The sequence below is a fragment of the Dreissena polymorpha genome, chromosome 11 (genome assembly GCF_020536995.1).
Source record: "Dreissena polymorpha isolate Duluth1 chromosome 11, UMN_Dpol_1.0, whole genome shotgun sequence".
NCBI classification, from domain to species: Eukaryota; Metazoa; Mollusca; class Bivalvia; order Myida; family Dreissenidae; genus Dreissena; species Dreissena polymorpha.
Window position 1 is genome coordinate 8,988,438 of NC_068365.1, and position 17,590 is coordinate 9,006,027.

Sequence of the window (17,590 nt, forward strand, 5' to 3'; positions counted from 1 at the left end):
GGGAAATAATTGGAAAGTCACTAAGATCCATAATTTATTTGCCTCATACCATTGTGTGAAATGTCATTAACAGAATACTTGCTCTTGAATGTATATAATTTAAAACATTATTGCTTGTACATTAATTTGGTCTACTTTGCTTGCTATTTGTCAAGGAAGATAATTGTAAAGTCACTAAGGTCCTAAATTGATCTGCCCCATGTTAATGAGCATGTGTGCTAAGGGTTGTCCCAGATTAGCCTGTGCAGTCAGCACAGGCTAATCAAGGACTTGGTACAACACTATCCACTTGTATGGATTTTTGTGTTAAAAGGAATGATTAGATGTACAATTTCATTGACAGAATACTTAACATTGTGCATGTGCGTAAAGGGTTGTCCCAGATTACCATGTTCAGTCCCCGCAGGCCAATCTAAAACGACATGTTATGCTTTTATGGAATTTTTAATGCCCCCCGATTGAATGATCGCGAGTATATTGTTTTGGCCTGTATGTCTGTCATTCTGTCCCAAAACTTTAACCTTGCATTAAAGTTTTGCAATAACTTTTGCAATATTGAAAGCAACTTGATATTTGGCATGCATGTGTATCTCATGAAGCTGCACATTTTTGAGTGTTGAAAGGTCAAGGTCATCCTTCAAGGTCAAAAGTCAAAAAATACAATCCAAGGGAAGTAATAATCTTTAAAAGGGAGATAATTTCTAAACCTGCCAAATGATATATTGAAATTTTATTTCAAAGCGGCGCAATAGGGGGCATTGTGTTTCTGGCCAACACATCTCTTGTTGTTTAAGAGAACTAAAAGATGTTAGAGTAGTCAATCTAGCCAAACTTAGCATCAAACCTCAAACTTAGTGCGAAATAAATGGGGTTTTTTATTTTTATGAAGGATAATATCTAAATAAATACAGGAAATGTCAATGAAAGAATACTTTTCGGACATGTAATTGATAGAATACTTTTTTGATATGTGAAATGTGCTTGACAGAATACTTCCGTAAGAAGGGTGTGAGCACACTGACAGTGAAGGAGCTGTTTGACTTTGTGACTGACGTGACCATCACGGCTGACAATCTGGACCAGTATCTGGACAAGTGTATGAAGCTCACGGCCGGCAGAACTGCAGAGGATGTCACCGAGGAGGACAAGGTTAACGAAGAGGTCAGTGGAATTTTAATGTGAGCCGCGTTCTGAGAAAACTGGGCTTAGTGCATGTGCGTAAAGTGTAGTCCCAGATTAGACTGTGCAGTCCGCACAGGCTAATCAGGGACGACACTTTCCGCTTTTATGGTATTTTTAGTTTCACGGAAGTCCCTCCTTACAGAAAATCACGTTTAGGCGGAAAGTGTTGTCCCTGATAAGCCTGTGCGAACTGCACAGGCTAATCTGGGAGATACTTTACGCACATGCATTGTTTTAAGCCTATTTGTTTAAATGTCTATTATCTATTTATCATTACTCTTCTAAGTTTGTTTCTTTGGGAAGCTGAACAATTTGTTTGAGAATTGTTCTTTGAAGTTTTTCTGCCTAATGAACAATAGGGGGCACTTTGTTACCTTTAATCCATTCCATTCCAGTTGTTTTATACAGTTGAAATTGTTACTTTTGCCAAAATATTGTTAAGCATTATTTTGTTGAATATTCAGTTTGTTTTATCTGTGTTTCTTGAACTACTGTGTTATATAATGTATACATTTGATGAGAAACCGATTGCACTGATTGTGTTGTGTCTGTGTTTTCTGTCCCCAGGTATTTAAGAATGTGTTCATCCCCCGCACCCTGGATCAGGTGGTAGACTTTGAGAGGGATTTCTACAGACAGAAGAAAGGGGATGAAACCGAGGTAAGGGCCTGTTGTTTAGTCCTATAACCTCAGGTCTTATGTGACCACTATAATTGAGCCATGCTCAGGAAAAATGGGGCTTAATGCATCTGCATGAAATGTCGTCCCAGATTAGCCTGTGCATTTTTCACAGGCTAATCAAGGATGACACTTTGTGCTTTTATAGAATTTTTTGTTTTAAGGAAGTCTCTTCTCTTCGAAAATCAAGTTTGTGCATGAAGAGCTGTCCCTGATTAGCCTGTGCAGACTGCCCAGGCTTATCTGGGACGACACTTAATGCACATGTATTAAGTGCTTTTTTCCCTGAGAATTCCCATTCTATTTCTTACCACATGACTTATGTGGGGATTGGCTATGAAGATATTTCTTCGGCCATTTTCTCACTACCATTGATTCTCGAAGGACTGTTGTAAGTTACTGTCTCAAGTAAGGGCATATGTACTGATAAACTTAGCATGCCTTGGAGTTGGGTAAGTGAGCCTGACTGCTGTGATACGGAAATACTGTTTTAAAAAGTGCGTACAATCCATCAATACAACAATACCATAGATTTATTTGGTTTTGTTGAGATAAAATTTCATGGATTTATAAAATCTGACATATTTGTTGGACCTTTAATGCATGGATTTTCAGAAATGTGTGATAAAACACTTTTGATGTAAATGTTTGTTCAGCTGACCCATCATTAAGTTTCATTACTCATTCAAAATAATTAATTTGAATCGTCATTGCATTTACACATTATTTTTTTATGCAAAATTAATAAAAGATTCGTCTATAGTTGTTAATTTGATTTTAAAAGACACTTGATTAAAAACGAATTTGCTTTGAGAATCCTTCTTTAATACTGTTAATATATATTATGTTCCCCTTCAGCTGCTGTACAGCAAGCTCACAGGTCTTACGACAGATCGGTCAGGATCCCAGCAGGTGAGTGAGAGACATGAATGTTTTGTATGACGACGCACACAGTCTAGTGTGTTTTTACAAATACAGTAATGTTTTCTCAATTTTGCTTGGAACTTAAGAGATATTTGCAATTCATAACACATACAAGTTGTCTGCTTTGCGAGCTGTTGAAATACGGCCTCTGATTTCACACTGTAAAATGTCGAACTCTGCTCCAGTAGCTAGTTTTTTTAATGGAAATTTGCCATAGTTTTAGAAAGAACATGTGTAAATGTATAATAAATTACAATATTGTCTTGACCATTCATTTAGAGATTGATAATTATGTACAGTACTTGTTCACTGCAGCTCACATTAACTGTCAAATTTTAATAAGTTTCTGTATTAAAGAGATAGTTTGTGCAATTGTAATGGAATATAAATACCAGGGTGCGTACTCACAAAGGTCTTTGGGGTAAACAAGAGAGTATTTCTTAGATTGATGAAATTTCTTACCGCTTGGACTGTTGCCTGTGTAGGTCTTTTCACATTTACATAATTTAAACAAGTTAATGTTTGTTTAACCCTTTACCACTTAGATACATATTTTAACACATTTGTCACTTAGAAAGTTAAATTTAATTAAAGACCTATCTTACTATATTTAAGTTTAAAAGGCTGTATTTCCAACTCTTAGCTAAGACAGCAGACAGCATAAAACCTAACCGACTGCGAGTTACTCGCAGGCTGTTCTGGGTTAATGCTGTTTGCACATAGCCATTTTCACTTTGCTTCTGATTGGGAAAGGGTTAATGGTTTATATGTTTACCTTTTGTAAGCAGAAATAATTGGAATTTGTAAAAAATATTGTATCTGAAATGAAGTTCAACTTCAGGTGAGATTTCCCTTAGTAGTTATGTGAATATGGACACAGTACTTATTGACATTTTTATATACATGTTCACAAATAAGAGACTAGGGAAAGCAATTTTTTTTATTATTGACGGCATGAACCAGGCTGAGTCATTACATTTTAAAATATTTGTTCAGCATAGCATAATAGCTAGAATGCAGTAGTTTGACTCATCTGGTACTGAAATGATACGCACACTGGAGCATGATTGCATTTGTATTTTGAGCTTTGCGTTCTAATGTCAACAATCGTTGCTAGATGCCTACTATACTACAAGACACTGCGAATGACCCATCATCTACCAAAGACACCAGACTCACAGAAGACACCCAGGACACACAAAGCATTGTCACAGAGTCAGTAAATGAAGAAGAGCAGGAGGATACAAATTCAGAAAGCGATGAAAATGCCTCAGAGAACGAGGACAACTCTGATTGCGAGAATAAAAAAGAAAAAACAAAACTATTCATTCGAGATAGAGATGAATCACCAAACTCTAGAAAGGTACCATTCAGCAGTTTATAAATGGTTATGTAGGTATGAATGCTAAAGCAATCATTGCTAAAGCTATCATACCTTGTCCATCAATTAATAGTCCTTGTATGGAAATTTCTTGGATTGGATTGATATTAAAATAGATAAAATAGGATTGTACAAGGTTGTATGAGAGGAGGTACAATGAATAAGGACCTTATCTCTGTCTTTAATATTAATTGAAGTATTGCCCTAGGGATATTGTTATTGTGCAAAGCATTATTATCTTCTGCTAATGGCCGAGGGTATAGATTGGCGTTGTCCATCCATCCTTCTGTCACAAACTTTGTTTGGGTATATCTGAGAAACTATGTAAGATTTTAATTAGAAACTTCATATGTGTATTGATGTGAACGAGGAGAAGTACCGTGCACAAGAACCATAACCCTAAACATTCTTGAATAAGAGTTATTCCTCTTTGTTTTTTTGTATGATTAAACTTTTAGGTGTATATCTCACATGCTGTACGATTTTAACATGAAACTTCATATGTGTAAAGATATCAACAAGGAGAAATGCCATGCACAAGAACTATAACTCTTCACATTCTTAAATAAGAGTTATTGTATGTTCTTCTTTTAGTTCTGCATCCATTCGCAAAGAAAATTTATTTGGCAGGTGATATCAATTCCGCTTATTTGCTTATTCAAATAAAACTACATGTATGTTTTATAGACATTGTGATGTACATGAAGAATGCATAATCATGAACACTTTATGGTGTCAACATACATCAGTGACATTTTGTATTTGAATTGACAACTCTTTTTTTTCACAAAGTTCTGAAATCGTTTTAATTTACTGATAACCTTTTTAAAATGTTACAATAGGTAAGTTTAGAGTTTTATACGTGATAAGCCTACCTCAATATAAAAAAATATCCAAAAGAAGCTGAACAGTATTTAAAGTATATGAGTAGAATGTATTGACTCTCAGTCATTGTATCAAATAAGTATTTTGACATTTAAACATAATGTATGTCTTTTCAGGAAAGGAAACGATTAGTGAAAGAAGCCCAGAAGGAAAAACGTCTGACAAAGATTCCAAAGCATGTGAAAAGACGAAAAGAGAAAGTTGGCAAACAGAAGAAATGAGCATTTCACTTGGACTTAAAAAGGGTTGAATGCCAGAAGATGTTCCAAAGCCTTGCAACACCAGGGATATGGATTATCTGTGTACATCATTGGGTTGTCATTGTGAATGGCATTTTTGTCCCCTACCGGTTTCACCGGAGGCGACTTATGGTTTGCGCTCTGTGTGTCCGTCTGTCTGTCTGTGAGTCTGTCAGTCACACTTTTCTGGATCCTGCGATGTCCCCTACCGGTTTTACCGGAGGGTATTTATGGTTTGCGCTCTGTGTGTCCGTCTGTCTGTCTGTCTGTCTGTGAGTCTGTCTGTCACACTTTTCTGGATCCTGCGATAACTTTAAAAGTTCTTAATATTTTTTCATGAAACTTGAAACATGGATAGATGGCAATATGGACATTATGCACGTCATTTCATTTTGTTCCTACGTCAAAAATTCTGGTTGCTATGGCAACAAATAGACTAGAAATACTGCTGAAAATTGTGGTTTTCTGGATCCTGCGATAACTTTGAAAGTTCTTAATATTTTTTTCATGAAACTTGCAACAAGGATAGATGGCAATATGGACATTATGCACGTCATTTCATTTCGTTCCTACGTCAAAAATTGTGGTTGCTATGGCAACCCCCCCAAAAAAATCTGAAAATGGTGGAATTTCTGACAATGGTGGAGCCGGTAGGGGACCATATTGCTTGACAATAGCCTTGTTGTTTCTCATTTAGTCCATATAAGAAGCTATTCATCATCAATATTATATCGGTAAGCGGGCTTTTGGATATTGTATAATTAAGTATCAAGATTTAATTCGATTAACTGAATTTTATGAATAATTTTAAACAGTTTTTAATGATTATCGAAAATGGAAAAGGCAACAAAGGTTGCGGAGATTTACTTTGGATTGTTTCAAGCAAAAACTATTGATGATAAATAAAGCATATGTAATTATGTCGTATCTTAGAACATTACAGATTATTTATTATTGGAACATGTGTTTTGTTGAATTATTAAATTTGTGAATATCCAATACAAATAAACATTTTATGTTAATATTAGTTTTATTACATATTCACACGCACGCACATACACATATTTAGTGCGTAGCTACCGAACCAAACACGCTCAAAATGCCCGCCCTTCTGACATGGTGCATGTTGCTGAGTTTGAAAATTGTTGTGGATTATAAAAAATAGACAGAACCTGGGCTTAATGCATGTGCTTATAAAGTCGTCCCAGATCCGCGTGAACTCTAAAAGAAGTCTCTCACAAACAGAATCCAGTCCAGTGGAAAGTGACTTGTCGTCAGTGATCAGCCTGTGTGGACTGCACAGGCTGCCTGTGTGGACTGCACAAGCTTATCTAGGACGACACTTTATGCAAATGAATTTAGCCCAGTTTTCCCAGAACGATTCTTAGGACTTTAAAACATCAGTCGCACAGCTGGGTGAAATGTCTCTCAAATTATGGGAATAAAACGTTTGTTAAAAATGTATTACGTTGTCCGTTTTTCAGTAAAGAATTAAAATATGCTTATATAGCCAGATTTCAGATACGATTTGTAAGACACAACACCTGTAAATGACTTTGTCACAATATAAACTGAAGATCGTATTTGTGGGGACATCTCAATGTGTTATTTAAGAACAGAACAGAACATGTGTTTTATTATGACTTGCACAATTGACATCGTATGAACAAGACTATTGCCAAGCAATAAAAGTCCCCTACCGGCTCCACCATTGTCAGAAATTCCACCATTGTCAGAATATTTTTCTTATTTGTTGCCATAGCAACCAGAATTTTTGACGTAGGAACAAAATGAAATGACGTGCATTATGTCCATTTTGCCATCTATCCATGTTCCAAGTTTCATGAAAAAATATTCAGAACTTTTAAAGTTACCAGAAAACCACCATTTTCAGCAGTATTTCTAGTCTATTTGTTGCCATAGAAACCAGAATTTTAGACGTAGGAACAGAATGAAATAATGTCCATATTGCCATCTATCCATGTTCCAAGTTTCATGAAAAAATATTAAGAACTTAAAGTTATCGCAGGATCCAGAAAACCACCATTTTCAGCAGTATTTCTAGTCTATTTGTTGCCAAAGCAACCAGAATTTTAGACGTAGGAACAAAATGAAATGCCGTGCATGTGTCCATATTGCCATCTATCTACGTTCCAAGTTTCATGAAGAAAATATTAAGAACTTTTAAAGTTATCACAGGATCCAGAAAAATGTGACAGACTGACGGACACACAGAGCGCAAACCATAAGTCCCTTCCGGTGAAACCGGTAGGGGACTAATAACAAAACAAGTAAAGAACATGGCTTGGCTGCATGTTCTTGGACCATTCCTGTATGGATTGTCGATGATACGTTGTTTAAAAATACAAATAAATGATTTAAAATCGACATTGTCAGAATTTTCAAAAACATAAGAGAAACCATTATTGTTCAGCAATAACATTACATTTAATACACAATTTCTTTAAAGCACACTTTCGGTGAATGCCAGTCGTAAAAGAAGATCCGTTAAACGATGCGTCAATTCGTATTTGGGTTGGTGTGCAGCAATACAAGTCCATGTTGAGGGTCCTAGTTTTTAATCATCTGTACATAACTTAAACACACGATTATTTTCTTACTTAAAGATATGATCTTACACATCCATTTGTAATAACTTTGTTAATATATACAAATGATCACACGTGTTTGTTATAACCACGAATGTATTTAAAAAAATAGAATTTATGCCGTAACAACATTTCACAGATGGTTATTTTCTAGCTAGCTAGAATAAAGATGGTTACATTAGAAGTACCTCAAATTGCCCGCGCCCTCGAAAGTCTTGTTAGTTTGGGTAAAGAAGTGAAACATCATAAGCGACAAAGGGTCTTTCGACGCAAGTCGCTAAGCGCCAAGTACAGTGCAGTCCGTTTTAACGGACGACGAGATAAAGGAGTCAGCAGGTATTAGGACTGTGTAGCAGGGTATTGAGCCTGTGTCCCCTGAATTGTTAACCCATTTATGCCTAGTGGACTCCCCCATCCTTCAAAATTGAATCAATGTATTTCCAAAATTAGGGATGTCTAGATTATTTATTTCCATATTTAGATTATTTCTTACAGAAATTCCTTTAAGCAAACAGCGCAGACCCTGATGAGACGCCGCATCATGCGGCGTCTCATCTGGGGCTACGCTATTTGCCAAGGCCTTTTTCTAGACGCTAGGCATAAATGGGTAATAAACTACGCCATATCGCAGACCCGCCAGTCGATTGTTATATAATAATTGTTAATTAAAATCGATTATCTGTCGAAAACAACTGATATCTTCTATAAAATTACTCTGATGAAGCGAAACTAAGGTCAATGATTTAATTCAGAATAAGAAGTATGTTAACAAACTGTGCCCAATGCGCGGAAATTAATATACACAAATCAGAATATAAAAAAGAGTTGGTTTTTATCGCCGATAAACAACTTAAGTGGTAAATTATTTCAGTTCCATCATGATATGACACATATTTAAGAAATTTTCATGGACTATGACTTTGTTAATTATGTATTTGAAAAACTTTATTTATATGAGATTATATTAGCTCTGGGAAAACGGAGTTTAATGCATGTTCGTTAAGTGTCGTCCCAGATTAGCCTGAGTCGTCCCAGATTAGACTGAGTCGTCCCAGATTAGCCTGAGTCGTCCCAGATTAGACTGAGTCGTCCCAGATTAGCCTGAGTCGTCCCAGATTAGCCTGAGTCGTCCCAGATTAGCCTGAGTCGTCCCAGATTAGCCTGAGTCGTCCCAGATAAGACTGAGTCGTCCCAGATAAGACTGAGTCGTCCCAGATAAGACTGAGTCGTCCCAGATTAGCCTGGGTCGTCCCAGATTAGACTTTTAAGTCCGCACAGGATAGTTGAGCTAGTAGGAAGAAGTCCGCTAATCTCGGGCGACTCTTGACGCACATGAATTAATCCTGGTTTTCACAGAGCATTATTCTTTATCTTTTTGCAAATAACAAAATGGTATTGTTCTAAATTTAGTATATACCACGATTGCATACCCCGTTGTTCTAAATTAATGCGTCATATGTGCTGTCGGATTCTATTCAAAGTTTAAAATTATTCAAAGTATTTACTTGTTTGATGGCATTGTGTAGCTAGAAGTTTTTAGTGCTGTTGATTATACAAGTCTACGCGGCCAAGCTAAATATCGTATCATATAATGATCTAATATAAAGTGATACTTGTTTCTTATAGATACACCATTATCCCGTTTCATTACACCAGCTTTATGTATGCTTAAAACAGTTACTCTTATGGGGAAATCTTATTTTCATGCATCGACTTTTTATACCCCGCAACGACTTTTTATACCCCGCAAAGCGAATGGATATAGAATTGACGTTGTCAGTCCGTTCGTCCGTCTGTCACAAAAGTGTGCAAGGGCTATATCTCGGAAACTATATACGACATCGACATGAATCACGACATGAATCATCATGAGTGTATTGATACCATGCTTAATAACCATACTCTACATGTTGAGTTATTGCCTTTTGTTGGTTTGTATGATGTAACTTTTCAGTGCTTCTTCTCAGACAAGATTTCATGGGTTTGTAGATATCAATGAGGAGAATTTCCTTGCAAAAAATCCTGAACCATACACTCTCTTAAGTAAGAGTTATTGCCATTTTTTTGTATTATGTAACTTTTCAGGGTTATAAGTCCAATAAGCTACTAGATTTCCACATGAAACTTCGTGGGTGTATCCACGAGGACACTTGCAATTATAGGACTATACCGTATATATCAAGAGATTTGCACCCATCCATAAACATTTGTTTTGCGGAGGATATAAAATTCAACGAATTTGATTGTTCGTTATATTATTTGCTATGGCCCTTATGGGAACTTGTTCATAAATAAGTCAAATTCAAGTTAAATCGGCTCTACTTCAAACAAAAGGACGTTTTAAGGTAATTGAATAAATTAAACATTAAATAATCACACGGATTTCAGTGTTTTATCAACATCTTATATTTACCCACTAGTTCATAAGCTTATTGGTTAAAACATTCAAACCGAACAGCAGTTGATTTGTGTTTGCTTTTAAACGCTTCTACCATTTACATATGTTTATATTAGATAAGAAAGTAAACTTATCGCTGTATTATCAGATTTCCATTTTAAATTTGCCCACGGAAAAATCTTTGCAATTTGTTCGGATATTCTCAAACCGCATTAGAACTTCATTGTGTGCTAATACCAGCAATTTGTTTTCCTTTCAGTCATAACATGTCACGTGTGTGATATGTTTATACGTTACAGCACGCTACATTTGGCATTTCAACTTTGATGCGAACTGTTAAAATTACATTTGTTGCAAACGATCGAATATTGATCCATTTGGAGTAAAGCGGGATTTAAATAAAGTTTGTTATGAGAAAGTGCTGTGGTAATAAATTTGTTGCGCTTGTATTAACGTTTTTCACGAACGCATGGACAGGCTTATTGTCGTTGTGTGCTTTTACAAATGTGGCGCTATCTGAACAAATGTTCATATTTAAATGCGCGGTAAGAAATAATATAGTCTTTCTGTGGAACATGTGTGGTCGAAATAGTTTAAAATCTTTGTAAGGAAGACGGGTGATAGATAACTGCAGCTGAATATAAATAAGATATTTTTTAAAGATTTACACAGCGGGATTTTACAACGAAAAACATGATACGATCCAGTCGCATATCGTATATGGACAAGGAACTCTTAAAAGAACTGCGCATGCGCGTTGAGATAGCTGACCCCATGTACAAGGGCCAGAAAAAGCTGGCCCTTCGCGGGAAGGACTTACAGGCTATTCCACATGTCCTTTTTACCATGATGGAACTAGAGGTCCTGGACCTGAGCCCGGCTCGCGAAGCGTGTTTGGACTTCCGTTTACCCCTGGTTCCCCCGTCGATCGGAAAACTGATCAACCTCCGCGTTCTTCTTCTCGACACGAACGAGTTGCGTTCACTTCCCAAGGAACTGAGTCTGTTACACAGTTTGGAGCGGCTATCACTTAGCAACAATTTCCTGTCTTCCTTACCGCATGGTATGGCTCGTCTGCAATCGCTTCGAAGCCTGCACATGGCAAACAACCGGTTCGAAGCGTTCCCTCTGGAGGTGTGCGACATTGTGTGCCTTGAGTTCCTGGACATCAGTGACAACCACCTCGTGTCGGTTCCGGGGGATATTTCCCGCCTCTCAAACTTACGGACGCTTCTATTGTGCTACAACAAGATTATGAAGCTTCCAGAATCGCTATGTGACCTCACGGGACTCGAATGCCTGTGGCTTGGACACAATCGTCTCAAGTCGCTTCCCACGAATTTCGGACAACTTGTTAACCTAGAATGGGGTCTACGTTATTCTTCTAGCGTGCTTGAAAATAATCCATTGGTACATCCACCCATTGAGATTTGTCGGAAAGGACCCGATATCATAAACAACTATTTCCGAGATCTGGAGGGAATTCGCTCCATTACCACTCCGCAGTTTGAACATGACGAATTTCAGACAAACGACACGGACTCGGAACTTGGGCAGCTTACTGCAAGGGAGGAAACTCCGATGGCGGAGAAGAATGTGACCATAAAAGTAACGTCCCCTGAAGGGATAGAGGACAAGTCTATAAGCTGAAGATATTTAGTGTAAAATGTGAAACTCTTTCAGAACATCTTGTAACGTTTATTCATTTCACAAGACAAATATACAAAATATAATAAATAATAGAAGAGTATATTATTCCTTAATTTATGTGTTATTGTTTCTCTGTCGTTTTTTTTATATGTGTGAGTCTAGTTGATCACATGCCTAACGAGTAATGACGATCCGCATCTTAGATAGTTATGTCGCATAAAAGTAACCGCAAATCGATTTAAGCAGTCAAGTTGTCATCAGAGGTTTACCGAGTCGTTTTTGCCAAATATCTTTAAAATGCGGTTGAGTATCATTTGAACAAGCCGGATATACTCTTTTCTGAATCAATGAGGAACCTATTTGATGATATGAGTCAAGTTCTGGGAAAAAGGAGCTTAATGCATCTGCTCAAAGCGTCGTCCCAGATTAGCCTGAGCATTCCGCAGGCAGATTCCGCCTTTATGGGATTTTCGCTGAAAAGAGAATTGCTTTAAACGAAAAATTAACTTAAATCAGAAAGTCTCGTCACTGACAAGCCTGTGTGGCCAATCTGGAACGATATATTACGCAAATGTGTTAAGCCAAGTTTTCGCTAAACGCTGCTCATATTTGAGCCGCGTTCTGAGAAAAAAGGTGTTTAATGCATGTGCGTAATGTCGTCCGAGATTTGACTGTGCAGTCCGCATAGGCTAATCAGGGACGACACTTTCCGCCTCAACTGGATTTTTGCTGAGAAGAGACTTTCTTTAAACGAAAAATATCATAAAAGCGGAAAGTGTCGTCCCTGATTAGCCTGTGCGGACTGCACAGGCTAATCTGCAACGATATATTAAGCACATGCGTTAAGCCCAGTTTTCCCAGAACGCTGCTTATATTTGTTCTACGTAGGGCTTGATATTTGTTTTAGATAGTATTTGTCATACATGTGTGAACGCTATTATTTCATTTTGATCATTCAAATGCGTGAAGGATATGATTGGCCGTAACCATTCTTGCTTGAGGATTACTTTTAATTTGTTGACAAAAGCTTAATTAACATTTATATAGCATACTAATAATACTAATGATAATGATTGATAATACTAATAATAATACTTATACTCAGAGTTTTCCCTGAAGACTTTACGCATTAAGCCCCATTTTCTCAAAATGCGACATATGTGTATTATTATTATTATTATTTTTATTATTGCAAACAATTTAAAGTTATAAAATTATATTCTGTGAAAATGCATAAGGTGATGCTCAATGATAATTCACTGTGAACATACCTTTGTGATCAACATGAATTCAACTATCTCATATATTTAATTCTGCTTTTCAACTACTTATCTTCATCCAAACATTATTAACTACCAGCAATCATAACATTTAATTAAATACGTGAAATAGAGTGACATTTCTTGGTTAATTTGCAGTTTTGAAAATGCTCATACCAATTTTACTGAAATTATAAGGTTCTATTCATAAAAACAGACCAAATAAATTTCAACGCAGTTCAATACAACATAGTGATTTGTAACCTCTCGTTTAATGCTTGCGCATGTTTATAACAAACGAAGTGAACTTGATTTAACTGATAAGCAAATAAATCCTGATAAAATTACTTTAAATGTCTGAAAAGGCGTGATTAGTGTTTGATTAAATGCTCAAGAGCCACTTATTCACTCAAAGTTGTTGCACACGAAGGGGGTTGACTTCGTTTTAAGTACGCGAAACAATTTAAATTTACGATGTTCGCCTAACGCTGGGAATATTATTGCAATTTAATTGCATCTTGAAAACCTGGTATAGAAGAACCCAACATGGTTGTGTGTGTGTGTGTTTTTCAATTCTTTCGAACCTATTATGACTTAAACTAATGTAATATGCTGCCATAAATGACGAATTACTTCTTAGAGGGGCTTTTTTAACGGTTATGCATTTAAAAATGGCAAAACGTTCGATTCTGTAAACACAGAAGAATTAAGTTATAATATATATGGAGAAAATTACAATAAATACACAGGAACATAATTATTTTGTTTGCTCATAGCTGTTAATTGTTTCTAAAAGTAATTATATGCTAAATGTCAATTTACTAAAGTACATGAAAGAACTGACATTTAGGTCAACCGTTATTTTTTTTTTACTTTCTTGGCAAAAAGTCATATGTGCACAATACCATTGTTTTATTGTGTTGTTGTTTTTTACCGTAGTTTCACTATTAGTTTGCTTTTAAATCAGGGTCACAAAAGTTTTTTTGCACTACATATTTTCATTTATTACCGTAGGTGATTATTCAAAATGAATATTTGCTTAAAGCTGTATTCAAGTATATATGTGTGTGACTTTAAAACTTTTAATATGTAATAATAAGTATTGTACACGAACTATTACAACTTCCGGTTATGATACAAAATGACGGACATTACTCTTTTCACTCCAGAAAACAAAAGATAATGTTGGAACAAAAGACTGAACGGCTAAAGTTCAACATATAACTAAAGATGTTTCTGACACACGACCTTCGATAAACGAGATTTAAATCTACCACAATTGCGTAAACGCAACTTAAAATGCATGAACAAACATTAAAGCGCTCATCAAAGCCACGTTTACATGTATATCAATCTAGGGTCACAAACAGAGACTGTCATGAAAGTTGAAAGTGATTAAACATTCTGTTGGGAATAGGATACACCAGGCTCATAATCAATTATATAGAGCATTGACATGGATACCCCATAAATTATTCTAAAGGTGACGATTTCAAGTCATTATCCCGGGTCGTATTTCTGATTATGCGAAACCTCTTTAATGTCAAACATTTATGAATGAGTATAAAATATGCATTAAATATTGTCTCTGGAGACAACAATTTCCGCTTGTATGCTACTAAAATCAATTTCCTTATGGTTTCGATCTATACATGAAAAGTCCGGCAAACGATCGAATCTCTTTTTGAAAAAAATAGGCTTATATGTGCGTAAAGCGTCGTCCCAGAATCGCATGTTCAGTCCAGGCTTATAAGGGACAACACTTTCCGCCTAAAGTGGAATTTTGTTTAGAAGAGAAGTCATTTAAAAGCAAAATTCCATCAAAAGCAAAAGTGTCAACCCCGATTAGCTTTACGGAATTTTTCGATCAACGAAAGTTTTTTTCTAAACAAAAATTCAGCTAAGGCGGAAAATGTCGTCCAGAAATAGCCTGTGTGGACTGCACAGTCTAATCTGGGATGACACATTACGCACCGGTAGTAAGCCCAGTTTTCTCAGATTTAGGCTATTTATTCTTACTTGACTTTTCAAGTAGTAATGTGCCGATTCTCTAGTAGATATTAACATGGGTTCAGTTACGAGGAAAAGTGTAATAAATGCACAACCATTGTAACCGTTGCTTCACTAAAAATGAATAAAAATACAGGTATTGGATCTTTAGTTTCAATGACACTGCTGCATTTCTCTTAATTATAATGCCCTCTGCTTGAAATGTTTGCTTGTTTGTTTTAATTTTTAATGCGGTGGTCTACACATAAAACGTATTTCAAGCAGCTGGAAATATAAATACTGTTTGCATGAACACAAAATCAACTTCTACATTTTTTCGTTTTAATGTCTTGATTGAACGGCCTTATAATCAAACATATTAGTTTCTTTGAACAAAAGGCAGTGCTGGCATTCGATAGGCGAGATATGTAATGCTAAGCAGACGACAAATAAGGCCAGGCTCCAGGGCTCAATAATGCACCTAATTTACTCATTTGAGGGCGTTAGTAAACAATGGCATTGTCATTAAAAATATTAAATATACACCAAACTTTGGAATATTTATAGATTTAAAAGCCTCTTTGTTTGTTGAACCGGGCGATTGTCTGATACACGCTAAGGTTTCACATCACATTGCTACGGTTACAGTAAACATTGTGAAGTAAACAAACGGAGCAAGCGCGGTCGCTTGTGGCATGTAATTGTTTATCACTCGAAAACCAGATACGCTGGAGTTGTGATAAAATTTAATTTAATCGATACATGTTCGAACAATAAGTGCAATCTATCAATCGGACAAAAAACGTTTCAAACTTTTGTATATTTGTTCACTACATCTTTTTAAACCCCAGTGTATTTTGTGCGCGACGTTTAGCGGAAGTAAAGCGCAGGAAAGAACGTTCACTCAGCAGTCGGGGAAACAACAAACGCATTTTTTATTTGCATCACTTATTTGAGGCCTGTATGAAATTCATTTATACGTTTAATGCCATTATATTAATTTCATACGAGACAATAACATGGGTTGCAACGGAAGTAAAAGCGCGGGACCTGCACAGCAGACGACATCACAGAACGGGCAGCCGACACAGAGTGCAGCCAAAAAACAGGAGTCGTCTGGTACCGAGCAGACGACAACGCAAAAGATAGAAACAGGTACGTGTAGTTTGCAATTATGATGTTATTCAGTGGACTGTTGCGGATATGATTTAAACCTGTTTATTTAATGTCGATTGCATTGCAATGATTTTTTTAATTGGACAATCTTGAGTCCGTTCCCTGGGTAACACAAATAAATAGGTGAAATGAGATACATGTTTAACCCATTTATGCCTAGCGTCTAGAAAAAAGGCCTTGGCAAACAGCGTAGACCCAGATGATACGCCGCAAGATGCGTCGTCTCATCAGGGTCTGCGCAGTTTGCTGAAAGGAATTTCTGTAAGAAATATTCTAAATATAGAAATAAATATACTAGACATCCTTAATTTTGGAAATAAATTGATCCAATTTAGAAGGATGGGAGAGTCTACTAGGCATAATTAGGTTAAAAATATTGTGAACGCATTAAATTGTAGTTTCCCATTATTACAATTAAATTCAAGTACACTTTTCTCGTGACTTTGCTTCAATCTAATATTCCAACATAAAATTTTACCTGCATATTTTGAACAAGGATACGAACTCCTAGTGATTGCGCATACTTCAACATGACACAATTTTTAAATAGTTATTGAGCGTCTGAGTCTTACTATATTCAATTGCGTCCATTGATCTAGCCAACACATTTGCGGTAATTTATGTGAGTGTGTGTTTTCAATAAAACATAGGCATTTTTGAAGGAATAAACTGCTATTGCTCACAACACTTAAAACTTTCCAAGAAGTTAATTCACCTTGTCACTCATCAAACGAGTCTAAGCTCTCACTCTTCTTTGACCTCGACAACATATTTTTTATGGTTATCAGCAATCTATTGATACACCGAAACGACCAAGCATTACTTTTCCCAAATCCAGAATGTTTATCTGAAACTCTGCGCATCATTTACAGATTTATCATGTTATAAATCTTACATCAGATTTGAAAATTGTGGTAGCAAATCAACGTAATAATAGTTCCATATCGATGTGACGACATAACAGAGTAGTATATTGTTCTCATAACTTATGTAAGAGCTTTGGCTATTTCAATTTTCTACGGTATCTGTTGTCACAGTTTGGACATTTATCAACAATTTCAGTGCGTCTTGTTTCCCCGTTGGCCGCTGAAATTGTGTGCAATTCGATCTGTTAATATAAAATGCTCGTAACGGATTGATTCCGACATTTCAAATGTAACGAAGTATATTTACAAGTTTTAGCAACTATCACCGAACAATATTTAATGTAATTAATTCTA

At 36.2% G+C, this 17,590-nt stretch overlaps 2 protein-coding genes across 2 annotated transcripts in view; both read left to right on the forward strand.

The window, feature by feature from the left end:
* The window catches only part of LOC127851923 (serine/threonine-protein kinase RIO1-like), a 29,342-nt gene extending 23,031 nt beyond the window's left edge, over positions 1 to 6,311 (forward strand). The window contains exons 10-14 of the mRNA XM_052385916.1: positions 989 to 1,161; positions 1,750 to 1,842; positions 2,719 to 2,772; positions 3,902 to 4,147; positions 5,167 to 6,311. Coding sequence (XP_052241876.1) covers positions 989 to 1,161; positions 1,750 to 1,842; positions 2,719 to 2,772; positions 3,902 to 4,147; positions 5,167 to 5,271 — 671 coding nt within the window. The 3' untranslated portion in view covers positions 5,272 to 6,311. The remainder of the gene's footprint in view (positions 1 to 988; positions 1,162 to 1,749; positions 1,843 to 2,718; positions 2,773 to 3,901; positions 4,148 to 5,166) is intronic.
* A 3,081-nt stretch (positions 6,312 to 9,392) lies between these two features.
* On the forward strand, positions 9,393 to 12,041 carry LOC127851924 (malignant fibrous histiocytoma-amplified sequence 1 homolog). The gene has a single exon (XM_052385917.1). The coding sequence runs from the start codon at positions 10,990 to 10,992 to the stop codon at positions 11,944 to 11,946; it is 957 nt and encodes a 318-aa protein (XP_052241877.1). The 5' UTR covers positions 9,393 to 10,989; the 3' UTR covers positions 11,947 to 12,041.
* Positions 12,042 to 17,590: the final 5,549 nt, after the last annotated feature.